The sequence below is a fragment of the Dermacentor andersoni genome, chromosome 5 (assembly GCF_023375885.2).
Source record: "Dermacentor andersoni chromosome 5, qqDerAnde1_hic_scaffold, whole genome shotgun sequence".
NCBI classification, from domain to species: Eukaryota; Metazoa; Arthropoda; class Arachnida; order Ixodida; family Ixodidae; genus Dermacentor; species Dermacentor andersoni.
The window spans coordinates 125,413,035-125,427,399 of record NC_092818.1 but is presented as its reverse complement, the minus strand read 5'-3'; the positions used below and the strand labels follow the sequence as shown (position 1 = coordinate 125,427,399).

General features: G+C 47.6%; 1 protein-coding gene across 1 annotated transcript; it reads left to right on the top strand.

Annotated features, from left to right (window-relative positions):
- The first annotated feature begins 337 nt into the window (after positions 1-337).
- On the top strand, positions 338-5,507 carry LOC126531103 (uncharacterized). Its single transcript, XM_050178499.2, has 2 exons — positions 338-487; positions 3,972-5,507. Exons 1-2 carry the CDS (start codon positions 431-433, stop codon positions 5,226-5,228), a joined length of 1,314 nt encoding a protein of 437 aa, XP_050034456.2. The 5' UTR covers positions 338-430; the 3' UTR covers positions 5,229-5,507.
- The last annotated feature ends 8,858 nt before the right edge of the window (positions 5,508-14,365 follow it).

Genomic DNA, 14,365 nt, shown 5'->3' with positions numbered 1-14,365 from the left:
AAGCCAGCTCCTCTGCTGCTACTCGCCTCTCTCTCTCTGCCTTCTTACCGCCCGCTGCGAGTCTTGAGAGCCGGGCCTAACTCGTGTGATGTGCGAAACGCACTAAAAATGAACGTAGTGGTAAAGAGCGTGGGGACGAAGAAAACGAAGCTCGGAGCTTTCTTGGCTTCGGAGCAGACCACAGAGCTAAAAGCTTTGCCCCCGCGAGTCGCCGACGCTGCCTCGTGCCGCGGCTGAGGGCCTTAGAAGAATGACAATCGGATTACTTGCCTTTGGGCACTCTGGGGAATTCGGGTGGCTCGCGCTCTCTCCGGCAGTAGGCTATATAACGACGGGACGCTCGCCACAGACTGAGCAACAGGCGCTACTCGTGGTCCCGTCGACGGCAGTGCGCCGATTCGTCAACACCACCGTGACCAGCACAGCCGCCATGGGAACGGAACTGCGCCGCCGTCGCAGTGCCGCTGATGCTGCCTTTGTCGTCGGGGTGAGTTTCTCGACTGACGGATAACGCACCCGAGTGTCCAGGAGCCTGCGCCATCGTGTGCGCGCATTGCGGAAAGCGGGGCATTTGTCCACGCTACGGAATTTGCGAACATGTTTGATAATGCGGATGCGCGCTGTCCGGGTCCTTGTGCACACATCTGCCGACGCATTATTGCGGTGTACACATCCTTGCAGGCTTGCTTCTTAGGACTAATATTGGTACTATGAGCTGATCTCTGAGATCGCAGTCGTGAACGCTGATATTGCTTTTCTGTTACCTTTTAGTTTCTTACCCAGGAAACCTGCTCATTGAGGTCTTTGTGCATGAGGGTTCGATTAGAGCATCAGTGCATCGTTGGCGTTTGCACGGCGCAGGCAAGAAATCTTCAGACGGCGCAGCGTTTTGTGAAAGCTTGAGTCGCACTGACGTTCCCGCTGCACCAGTAGAAGTAAATGCCAAAGAACACGTACGCGTGCTTCCGCGCGAAAGATCGCGGCCACGCGCTTTGCTTTTGCCGCGCGTCGCGAGTAATGGCGGTGTGAACCTACAAGAACGCGCCAGCGCGCGTCCACTTGACTCGGTATTTTGGCCTTGGTAGACATCGTTTCGTATTTTTGTGAGGCAGCCAAAGCCCCGATATTTGCATGGAGAAAATATCTGGGCTCGAGCCGTGCATCGACGCGTACGATCTGTCCTGCACCATCTGCTCGTACGTGAGGCGCGTGGGCGCGAGCTTACGCGCGCTGGCAGGCATACGTGTAGTTTGGCCCTAAAGGGTAGTAAACAAAAAAATTTTTGTTTTATTTTTCTTGGAGTAGTGCGCAGAGGCACATCGTTCTTCTACGCGTTGTGCGAGTGTGTTTTGCTTGCGTCCCCTCAGTTTTCTATGGCGATGACGTATCGGAGAAAGTTTTGAAGCCCAAGGGAAAGGCTATCTTTCAGTGTTAGCAATCTTGAAGAACGTGCCTCTACAGGACACGTTGACGAAAGGCGAAACTGAAGCGACAGCTTGTATCTATTCTCTTTGTGTCTATCCCTTTTAGATTTTCCTTGTCCTTTCTGCGTCTTGCGTTCCGTCGTGCTACTGTGTTACAATTATTTGATACGAACTATCCCGTCTGTTCCTTTGTAATTATGTGATCTGATTGACCATGATAAGAGAAATTTACTTTGGTCAGGTAACGTTGCAGCGCGATCTTGCTGACGTTTGCTCTCTAAAGCAAATGGAGTACTGGCAGATCATTTAGGCCCTAGTGACTGCTTGTGTCGTATGTAGCTAGACTTAAGAGAGTTATGATACTTACCGACGCAGTACGTTTACTTACTTAAATCAGCACCTGCACCAACTTCATGGGTAGGGGTAGTGTGGTGCGCTATGCATGAAATCTTGAAATGTAGTTAGGTACCACACCGGCTCTTGCTAAATAACTCACCAGGACTTCCTTTGTTGTCACGTTGTAATACATGGAAACCACGTGGTATGTGGAAAGTCACTACCAGTTCACGAAAGGAGTTTGATCGGTTGTTCCGGCGTTCCGCCTTGTGTGCTTCGTTGCTTCTAATATGCGAAGATCTGGTGGTGGTGGGGGTAACCTTTATTGAAAGGGGGAAGGGTAAAGGGGGACGTGGCTGAGGGATCGGGCTCAAGTAAAGCCCTGGGCCTGCTTGTCCTTCTCCGCCCAGTCAACCAGTTCAAGCTGTCGGTCGAAGATCTGCGATAATTAAACTGAGTTGTATCCAGCCGCTTCTATTTTCAGTGCTACTCAGGCACTTTTGTCCGCTTTATATCGTTGCGCATTTTTCAGGCACTATCATGACATAAGCACATAAGCTTCAAAATGAGGCATTTATATTTGCCTCAGGTACGAAGCGGACGCTGCTTCGCCGGATAATGCTGAATGAGTGCGTACATGTGCCGCATTGTAACAAGATTCTAAGAAGCGGTGAAGTTGTACCTTTGTCGCACTTGCACAGCTACATGACTGTTCAGTAACCTCCGCCCCGCCCTCCCTTCACAGAAGATACGCCGGTCTTCGGGCCTACCTTGCGCGGGCGTCAGATTGCTTAGGATTAAAGCGTTGCGTTTCACTCTTAGACGTGTGACAAAAATTGTTGTTTACCACGTCCGTTATTGTTCAACTCGTCCACGTGGAGTGTGCCTGGTGCAGAGAAATAACATCGAGTCTACTCAAGCTCAACCGTCAAGCGAAGTCCATGGTGAAGCAAGCCATAAACTGTTTCGTCTGCAACAATGGTCGCCACTGCTGTATAATGCTTGTCATGCGAGTGTGCAGGCAGCTCGAAGCGATAAGCCGTCATACTGCAACATGTATTCACGAGTTTCACTAGCGCAAGTATTCGTGTATTCGATCGTAACAAGCCATACAGTAGGTTCTTTTATTCATTTATTCTTGGCATTCGAACTTCGAAGTTTCCTTAGTTGATCATGCCGCAGGAGGGGTTAAACGCTAAGTTATATATACCCGCATATAAGTAAAGAGATGAGACTGAAGTTATACGTTTAGGACGGGATGCTTGCAGACTTAGCCGCAAGCACGCTCGGAACGGAAATCTACATGAACTAGCAGGTCGACCCAAACATGGTGCTGTAATTTATTCTGGAAATTCCAGAAAGAATAAGTCATGTTATCCTAATGTGATCGCATTTAGGCGCACACTCGGTACAGACAAAATGAGCCTAGCAGTCAAGGAATCGCAGTGCCAACTTCTTTCTCGAAAATCTGAATATGCTACAAAGAACCTACGTCAAAGCACTCATCGAATACTGTGATTGTCTCGAAGTAGACCGTACTAGCCTCGTCTCATTCACTCAGTGCGCTGGTCTAGCAAATTACACGTAAATAGCAGCTACACGCTCTATAACTCCAAGCCATTCGTTGTTCTCGATATTCGCTGCTTTAATTTATAATTGGTACAGATCTGTCTATATGTGCCATTCAACTTTGCTATTTATGCTCCTCTGCTTCATAATTTCATTCCCTACTTTATTTTCTGCTGAAGCGCTGAAAGAAATGATGATTTACATCTGGCAACAGCTAGTCGCACCTGTAGCGTCAGTTGGAAGAGCTTTATGCGCTGCAATTGCTTTACTGCGCATCACCTGCGGGATCGTTTCCGACAGTTCGTCGAAGAGCCAGAATTTCCTATCACCAATGTATGAGCCCGTCGTTGAGCCTTACGCTGGTCCTTCTGTCTGTGCTGCTAGGTTCCGTATGCCTGATTAGCTGCGCCTTCATAGCCCGGAAGCCACGTATCATTTATTCTTAAAGCGGGTTTCCGAGGCCTAACCACCTAACGACGAAATATTTATTCTAGCAAATTCACGCCATATATTGTGTACCGCCGCCGCTTGCAACAGGCAGCGGAACGTTGTACCAGACATTATATATACGTCATTGTGCCGCTTCATCATGTCCTCCGCTTTACGGCTCTGCCATGATTAAATGTTCTTTTTTTTTCACAGGAGACGCTTCTGCTGGAGCTGTTTCTGGTGGTCATCGCGCTCTTGTCGAATGCCTGGGCGCAGCACGCGGTGAGCAGCAGCGACGAAGCGCACTCTCTGACTTCTAGAGGTGCAGACACGCTCGTCCGCTGGAATATATCGCCCGCCGCGCTGCAGCACATGCGCTCTGAGAGCTTCAAGCGCCAGTTCAGCCCCTGGGGTGGCAAGCGGAACACCGCCGCGTTCGAATCCCTGCTGGATTCGCCCGGCGATCAGCAGAGCCACCGGCACCAACTGGCGGCGGACGCGTCGTACAAGGTTCGCCGCCTTCACCACACCGGCAGCCCGAGGAACGCCGATTCGTTTAGTCCTTGGGGCGGCAAAAGAGCGGACGACAAGAAGGACAAGGACCAGACGTTCAACCCCTGGGGAGGCAAGAGGGCGGCGGGCGACGGCTTCGGCTCCTGGGGAGGCAAGAGAGGAACGTTCAGCGCCTGGGGCGGCAAGAGGGCGGCGGGCGACCGCTTCGGCTCCTGGGGAGGCAAGAGGGGAACGTTCAGCGCCTGGGGCGGCAAGCGGCAGCAGGAGAGCAAGAACGCCTTTAGCCCGTGGGGAGGCAAAAGGACTGTCAGAAGCCCCCTGGCCAGGAGCGAGGATGCTGCGAGGGTCAGGCAAGACGATGGCGAGGAGGACGAGGAGCGGAGCTTCGCCCCTTGGGGCGGAAAGAGGGGAGCCGCGGAAGACCAAGCATTTTCCCCATGGGGAGGGAAAAGGGATAGCGAGGAGGACACGTCTTTCACGCCCTGGGGAGGCAAGCGTGAGGACCGTTTTAACCCGTGGGGAGGAAAGCGGGAAGGACCCTTCAACCCCTGGGGAGGCAAGAGGGAGGGCTCAAACAAGGAGGGATTTTTCAACCCTTGGGGAGGCAAACGCGGTGCTGACGACTCTTTCAACTCTTGGGGTGGCAAGAGGCAGGACTCCTTCAACCCTTGGGGAGGAAAGAGGGAAAGTGGCGTGTTCAGGCCTTGGGGTGGAAAGAAAGAGGACAAGGTCTTCGGGCCTTGGGGAGGAAAAAGGGACGACGACGTGTTCGGGCCCTGGGGAGGCAAAAGGGAGGAAGTGTCGTCATCGTCGAGCCATTCTGCGGGCAGGGGCTTCCCCTTCGGCGGCACGACCGGCCATGGCGTGGATGCAGGGTCGTTGCGCAAGAAGCGAGATTCTTCCATGAGCGAACACAAGGTGACGACGTCGTACAGTGGAAAAAGCGGAGGGACGTAACCACTGCAGTCAGTCACCACCACGATACGTGTTCGAAAACACCGCCTCACAAGCCTTAAAAAAAGAAAACAAAACTACATCGCGGCCGCTGTGAGTGCACGCGAACTATAATACCTGCCAACCAGAGACGAGGAAGAAGGGATTGTCTCTTTTTTTCTTCCTGTCGAAGAGTATTTTTGAGAAATAAAAAAAAAAGGGTTTCCGGTACCTCAGCATGGACAACTGAGGTAACGCACTGCCTGTTTGGGCGTACAGTAAATAAAGAATAATAAAATGAAAGCGTAATTTTATGTGCTTTTATATGGTCATTCACTGCTAGGTATTTCCATGAATTTATGCAGACAAACACGGGGAACGTCTGCCACTCAACGGCATTACTTCTGTAGTGCAGCTGGTATTGCAAAACGAGTAATTCGTCGTGCAAATATGGATGACAACTGCATAGGGCACAGCCCCTGACGGGGGCCACACACAATTTGTTCGTTACATCGCCTAACCAGAAATCTATAGCATAAGCTACAACGTGTCATTTGCCTACTAATTACATTTTGTTAGTGGACGGTAAAAGTACCAGCCGTCAACGTAAGGAAACCGTCAGTCTCACATTGCTTCACTATAATTGCCTTTGAGGGTATGAATATTGTTTCCCATAAAATACATCGCCTACATAGGATACGGTCGCCTCATTTCGTATGAGAGTAAAATCGAACATCTTCCATTGAAAAGCACTCATTGAATGTGCATACACGAGGGCCGAATAATGTCAAACTATTACATTCTGATTTTATTCCAACATCCAGACCTGAAACTTACGTAACCGCCGTCGCAAGTATTGGGCGGTGTCCCGCAGCGTTGTTTGAACAGTTCCATCAAACACTATCCTCGTTTATGGTAGGTCACTTTTGTTTGCTTTTAAAAAGAGTAGCATTGCCTAGCTTGACAGGTTTTTCTTATCTAATGTCATGCGTTAGATTAGATGCCGACGGCAATGCTACTCATTCGTCAACACGGGGGCGCGAGCCCCAGAGTCGTACACCAGCTACTATGGGCACCAGGACATGCAGGACTCCTTGGGAACCACACGGCTGCGGAGACAGCCTGCACTGCGGCTGTCTCCGTGGGGGCCCTGCATTGGTCCGGAACGACCCACACTGCTCCCAACGAGAAGCCTTTATTCCGAGCAACAAAAAAGTTTATTCTCTCTCTCTCTCTCTTTTATCTTAAGGGTTTGACGATAGGCGAGGAGAGCGCAGAAGTGAAGAGGGTTTCGGGGAGGCCGAGCTAGTTCAGTGAAAGTAGATAATCGGGTAAGGCGGGGAGTGCCAGTGTCTGCGCTTGGTCCGCTTTCCCTTGTCAGCTAGTGGCGGCCTGTCAAAAATTGCGGCGGCGTGCAACGGAAGGTTAAGAATGCCGTTAAAACGGATCCTCTGCGAAGGAGAGTTAGCAGATTGATGTCGTGCACGTGCCGAAATGGCTTGACAACGTTATACTGTCATGCAAAAATGTTTATTACACGGAAAGCAATCCATTCTCGCCAGCAACTCCAAGTAGCCAGTGCGAGAGCGATCAGCGGGCAGCCATGTTCTATTCCTTTGGGAATGGGGCACCTTCCGGTGATTCCGAAAAGTTTTACTCTGCGTATTAATACATCTTTAGTGCGTACACATCACTTGGAAGGGGTGAGTTTTTGCGGTTTTGTGACATCGCGTGACAGACTAGCGCTGTGCGAAAATATTTGAACCAATAGCCGAGGGCTAATGGCGAAAAAGGCATAGAATTGGAAAGAACTTTTTTTTCCTTCTTTAGTTTGGCTTGAACATATAAAATAAGTGTGTACAGATTGTTACATCACCTGGGGAGGTTACGCAGTTTTCATGACGACGCGTGACACAAAGGCGAAGTGAGCTCGGTCCGAAAATGTTTGGCCATTAGTAGAGGGATAATGACAGAAATGGAGCAGAAACACTTCGGAATAGTTGTGCGCTATAGCACCCCTGCTGTGCAACAAATATAATGAAATATGATGTGACAACAAGAGTAGGCGTTCCGACGTACCTAACTTGTGTAACTTGCGTACCTAACTTGCGTAGAACATTTATTTTCTTCGTAATATTCGTGTTTTATTGAAACATGCACTTCTTTTCCCTATCGAAATACAGTTTTCCCACTTGAGAAAAGTGGGGACCTCAAGCCGTAAAAGACAATATCGCCGACAGTAGGAATAATATTATCTTTATCCAGGGAGCTTCTCACGAAGTGCCTTGATCTTGTCACCCACCATGCCACCTGTGCAGTTTTAAGAGATAATAAATTCGTTACTGTTAAGAACCATGCTATACTTACATACAAACTCGCACAACCCTTGGAAGTCTCAGCAAGTATAACACAACAACAAAAAATTACCTTCCGTGGTTTTACGTGTCAAAACCACTAGATGGTTATGAGGCACGCTAGAGGGAAACGTCGAATTACTTTTGATCACATGCGGTACTTTACCGTGCACCTAAATCTAAGCGTATAGAGAAGCAATTTTTTCATTTCCTTCTCATAGAAATGCGACCGCCATGGCCGGTATTGAATCCGTCACCTCGATATCAGCAGCGAAAATGCCATAGCCGCTAAGCTACCGCGGCGAGTCAAGTTTCACAGAAAAAAGTATGTGGCATAAAATATTGGTCTGGCTTCAGCAATGAAGTCCTTAAAATTTTGGAAGAATAGAATGGGCCCCGCAGGCACAAGAAGGAAGCAGTCTGAGACCTCTGTGTCATCCACGTTCATGCTGCAATGAACTTAAACCGGCTAATTATGAGGAGGACAATTTCATCCGAATCCATGCGGTCATCTTTCTCGCCCTAAGTGTCGGGACTGTAAGCTCGAATAAGATGTGTTCGAATGCGTTCTTTCATCTTTCTCACAGGGGTTGTTGCGTCACGAAACCTCACCGCTCGGATGAATCCACTTTCTGGGTGTGGAAACTCCTTGATTGTTATTTATTCAATTTTAATAAACATTTCAATAACAAGATGTCCTCCATATTTGTTTCGACTATCCACGTGGAAATTGTTCAAATGTTTCAGCACTCCCTGAAGTTGTAAAACACTAACAGTAACGATAGGCAATTTCAATACCTGCACTGTCTGTTTGCTCAACATCGTAATTACCACAAAGTTGGATTTCACATGCGATATTTTGGCCTGTATTGGTGCCGTACAAGTGATTCAGAAACGGATACTAAACGGCGACTCCAAGGTAACAAGATCCGACAGAAATTTTAACGAGAGCAAGCGTGCACGTCCCTATTGTAAAAAGTGCTATACTATACTGAACTAGACAGACACACTAACTATACCGTATTCATAAATTGTTGTAACCGGCTTTGAAAAAAAATTACCTGTGATTGCCCACTGAGTGGTGACCCATATTTTACCTTTAAAACTGCTACAATCTTCATTAACAGACCACGAGCTTCGCATATGATTGCCATCATGGAGGAAGCAAAAATATCGCAGGGAACATTACGACACACAGCCAGCCTTGGCAAGCAACGCTCCGTGAAGCCACAGTGGTGGCCCAACACGTGACCTCCTGTGTCGAGATCACGGAGCAAGAATCAAGATTTGGCTTACACGTTTGGTTCCCAGTAGCTATGCCAGTAGTTTTTATTCGGTGCGCGCTTGTTCAGCTGCCCTACCGTGGCTCTGCCTGCCTAACAGGAACCCCAAAACCAACCACGCACTTTGGCGTGTGATCACGTGTTGGGCCATCACTGGCCCAGCAGATTGCAGTCTCAATCGCTCTGCCGCATGCTCCCTCCTCTTGTTTCCTTCCTCCATGATTACCATAGCCTCAAAGCACTCATAACAATTGGTCATGGCGACGAGTTGTAGAAATCAGTTTCGTTAGTTGGTTCTAAATTATATTGAACGAATGACAACGCATGCGTGTGTAGCTTACTCGTCCTCGTCGTTTCGCGCTCTTGTTCGTTCCCTATGAGTCGTAGAAAGGAGTAGTCGGACTTACAAGTAGAGTAGGAAAACAGCTAAACGTTAACAGTGTCGCCGAGTTTGTCCTTTTAAAGCGCAGCTCTTAGGCGCCCGTTGCTGCGTCGAGCGTCGGTGTAACCGAGCGAACGAGCACAGGGAAGGATGAAAGAGCGAACGCGGATCGCAGCCGGGTATGAAAGACGCGAGGAGGAAAGCGGAGGAGGAGGGTATGGCGAAAGCATGACAAGAAAAGCGTAGTGCGGCGACGATGGCTTCGAGATGGCGCCAGAGTAGCGCGCGTCGTCTTGGAGGTCTGTCTGCAGCTGCTGCTGTGAATCGTGCCCTCGCGTCACCGATGCGCTGGCTCTCGCGATCTTCAGATTAGCTGGGCAGTCGCGCCACACTTCGCTCCGTTTGCAACGTGCCGCACGATACAGATCTCGAAATGAATCTACAGTTGAGAACTATATCACGAAAAGGAAACACGTATACAGCTGCGCTGAAATTTCGCGTTAGGGAGTATCGCAATCGCGTCAGTGAATTTTTGTAGTCCTTTATGTTTCTTTGTTTTTCTTTAATTAATTTCTTTTAGTATGGGGGCTGCCAGCATTCCGGATAATCTCCTGGAGAGCTCCCTTAAGACTGGGCATCGAAAATAGGCTTGACTGAGCAGATAGCTGTTTACTATGTGACGTAACAATCAGCCGAAAGAACGGCTCGAGCTGCAGAGCGCCATTGTGGTGAATTACACCATGTCGAATAGCGGTCGAATGAGGGAGTAATTTACCAATGCAACGGTGTATTGTTCACAGTTTCAAAGTTTACCCTGATGTTCATCTATAAGAAAATGATATTTCTTGCTTCGTATGCGTAATATTAATTTTACTTGCTTCAAATGTAAGCGTCCTTCTACTTTTCGGTCATCATACCGATAAAAACATGGTCAGATAGGTACAAATAAACACGATTATCTCTCCCAACTACGTAAGAATGACGTGCGCTCGTCCCATTACATGAAAGGCATAAAGAATAATAATGAGCAGACATACGAAGAACGAAAATTTAAAACATGCATTATCTAGAACACGGGCAGCGGCAAATGGCCTATATTCTAATAACACGCCAGTTTTAAGAGTTAAGCGCAGGTTATGAAGAAAACTGACTACACACCAAATTAACCACCGATCGCAGGCACGTGAAAATATATAGCACAAAAATATCAGTGGAAATAACAGGGACAGTAAATGTTCGCTAACATTCTCGAACAATCTTTAGTTGAGAACTCAATACCCTGCTGCTCGATGTAGAAGCCCGATTAATAGTAGCATGTGTTTTAATTTTTTAGTACCTTGTATGATTCTTTCGCAGAAAAGCTGCGCTAATGGACAGCACGTTGCGAAGACTGGCAATACTTCTTTACTGGAAATTGTACAAGAATGATCTCGTATTTCATACGATTTGGCATTGAGCCAGCAACAAAAATAACCACGTAGGTGGAAACCCTGCCCAAAAGCCTCCACGCAGACCTGACCTTTCCGGCTAACAAGAAATACTGTATTAGATCGTGAAAAATAATTGGCTGGCTAACACGATCCGACCGATGGCCTAAGTCGTCCGATTTTCAAACTGAGTGACGAGCTTCTGTTGTCGCTTGTATGCCGCGTCGACTTACCTTTTGTAACATGGCAATTATTATATACGCTCTGCACACTGCAACATTTAAAAAGGTGCACAATTTTACATTAATAGCGATAAGCGATACTCTTTGCCTTAATTAATACTGATATGCATTAAGTATAACGGCCGTTTGCCATAGATAATGACCTGGTGTAATAAAGCCCGAAGTTTACATCAGTTGTAGAATTTGTGGGAGCAAGAATTGCGCCATTTCATGTCGCATCATGTATAAGATGGCGACTACCGCAGGTGTTTCAGGGTATATTGCAGAAACTTAATTTATAACACTGATGATTACACCTCATGAGCACCATTCGAAACATTCATACCCGCGCAAAGTTCGTCGTTGTTTGCCATAAGGAGCGCCGCTTACCAATAAAATTATGAAAATATCCACGCTTATAAAGCGTTACTGCGTTTAGAGCTGTTCAAGACGTAAATGATTGCATGCAATTTTAAATTAAACCCTGTGAGAAACTCGTTCAGGCAAACTGCGCCGCATTCAACAGCCGGACTTATCACGGCAGCGACTGTAGCAAAGGTGGTTGGCAATAGCGAATCACTCAAATTTTTCTAACATGTCGCTCGCACGAAAGTGCACTTTATCGAGCGCTGGAACCCTATAGCTGCGAGGTACAGGGTTCTTACGGCTGCTTAGACGTTAAATCACATCCAAGTTACCGTTTGGTAGAGAAGCACTGAGACTGCTTTTTCGCTGATTATTTCTCTCCAGTTTGCTCCGCCACCGCCAGCTCCGCGCTGTATTTCTCTATATTTATATCTCTATCTGCATTAACAGTATACACGAAAAATGGCATTTCGGTAGACTACATTACATTCATACCACTGAATAAAAAAGGCGACTGTCAAAACCCAACTTACGTGTTCAGAAGAGTCCGTCGAATGGCCTAGAAAAGTCTACAACGCAAACAAACGCGCAAAACTTTGAAGTGAACAAATGTTCATCGCACTAGGAAACGCCGATCGATCGCACAGAAAGTTGACCCTGAAGGTCGATCCTAGGTAAGCGGAAAACGCGTAGCGAAAAGGTTAGGCGCGGCATCAGAAATGTTGCGATGCAGTAGATCGCACACACCTCAGTAAAGTTCACAGCTTTGGAAAAGTTCGCATCTTATTTGTTGTCTTCTCCCTTTTCCCCCCCACATCGTCGATCACGTGCAGCTCTCATGAATTTTAACAATCTCACGGCATAGTGTTGACCAGCACGTCAGTCAACGCCCCGTCACAAAGCGTATTTGCGAAAGGAGCGAGGTTCGGCGCATGCGCGAACAGCGTTCCTTAATGTCAGAGGAACGTCTGCTTCGCTGTCCCACTGAACCTGGCACAGCCCCTGCTGTTTATAAACTGATCTATTGTCTGCAACCACTTATTGTAACCCCTGTGCGCGCAAGAGCACGCTTCCGCATTTCTGTTGGCGTTGGAAGCGGGTGGGCAGCAGGGGCGACGTAGAGCTTACCGGAATAGCCTATTACAAGATGCGAGGACACGATCCTTGGCCCTGTGTGCATGCGCCCGCCGTCGCTAGTTTCGTAGCTGTGCTCCGCGACACAGTTATGACCATGGCGTTGGTCGACGCTCGCTGCCGTGAGAGCATTAATCTCTTGTGGAGCTGTACATGCTTTAGGCAAATAAAAGTTTCACGTTATAAGGCCAAGAACAGCTATAAGTCACCTATACGTTTCCGAATCAGAAGCCGAATTTCTCGTCGTTTGCTATTGACCGGAACACCTTCAGTAATATTATACCGAATATCATGACTCGCCGACACCAGCCCTTACGAACAGTTATAGTATTTGTAAAGGCTTTTGTAAATACAGACCCAGATCTTGATCTATTTCTCTGCGTTACACCTTTATACAGTGCCTTTTTTGTGAAACAATCTCGGAAATCTTACCGATCTTCTTCGGTATGGCTTTTATCTTCCCGAAAAGTCCAGCTTCCTCTTGATCTTCACCGAATCCAACTGCAAAACCACAGAGTCAGCCTGAGTTTTGGCAAGGCAGAATAAAACTTTTTCTACTGCCATTACTCACTGTCCAGAACTTGGCAGCGGCCTTGCTCAGCCTGTGAAATCGAATCTCTCTGACTGATCGATATGTTCGTTCTAAGGTTCGAAATATGCGCACATGCAATGCAAGATGAAGTACTGCGCCCCCCCCCCCCCCGGTTATTCACCCTCTGCTTCGTGTAACAGGAGTGTACTTCCGTGTATCGGTACCTGAGCATCGTGGTCAAGGCTGGGTGCTCACGTCGTTATTTTATGCTCAGCAAGAGGATGCCATAGCAGCCGATTCACTACAGCGGATAAATATGGAATTTGTTTCAAGCGGCGCATTTAGAAAGATAGTGTTTTTGGTCGATTCTACTTGCTTCACGATATAGTATTTCGCGCTAAGAGGATGCAGGCAAAAATAGAGAAAAATTAGCACCCCTCAAGCCGAAGAAGCTTCGCCAGATAGATTTCTTTGTCACTTATCTCAGTCACCGCTTTAGGCAGAACGATGGTGTTGGAGCTAGCAGAAATAAGCGCTGTGGTCGCATGTTTTTCTTAATGACATCCCTGAATAATGTTCCCAATCGCTCTGTGTTCTGTCGACATGGAAATACGTAACTGCCTACAAAATATTCCCAAACGCGCAAGCTACAGAAAAGCTATCTGCTTTGTTTTTAAGCACCAAACTTGAAGAAGCTGTGCGTGCTGTTCACTTAAAATAACAATGGACTAAATCTTTCTTGATAAGTATCTGCCTTTTTCGATCACCATTTTTGCACTATGACCGCAGGTTGTTTTATTCACGAACAGTTACTATCATATGAGGGAGGCCACCAATTCTGGGAGAACGCCTGTGTAGCTTTCTCTGATTCTGAGCAAAATTATCAAAACTTGGAATGACGCTATATACTTTGGCTGAATATGGAAAATCAGTTCTACGGAAGACAGCAACGTCGAGAAAATTCCTAATGTCACAAGGTATACGAGCATAAAGTTGAGCCTCATCATCGCAGTCGTGGTGAAAGGTCTGCTGTTACATTAACTATAGGCTGCGTTATGAAAGGAACGGTAATAGCAGCTGGTCTCTAATGGAGACGGCAAGCTCGAACACGTCCAGTTGTTAGCGTTATTTAACTCGTAGCGCGAGTAACCACCTAGTGGTTCAAATTAGAACTTCGTATATTGTTACAGACAATACGCACGTTTTCCGTACTGCTCTTCTCGTTCAATGTCCTCGGCCAGCACCTGTGCGCGAGGAAGAACAGACGACAAACATTTCAACTTTCATCTCGTGTTTTCAAGCGACACGTTTATTGCGCACCACACTCGAGTTGCTTACCGTCGACAGTGATTCTGTCATCAGTAGCACAACCATTACCACAACCAACGCAGAGCGCCGCATGTTGAGGTTATTGATGTGATGCCACCTGTAAAAGGGGAATTATTAAGCGCGAGTGCATCAG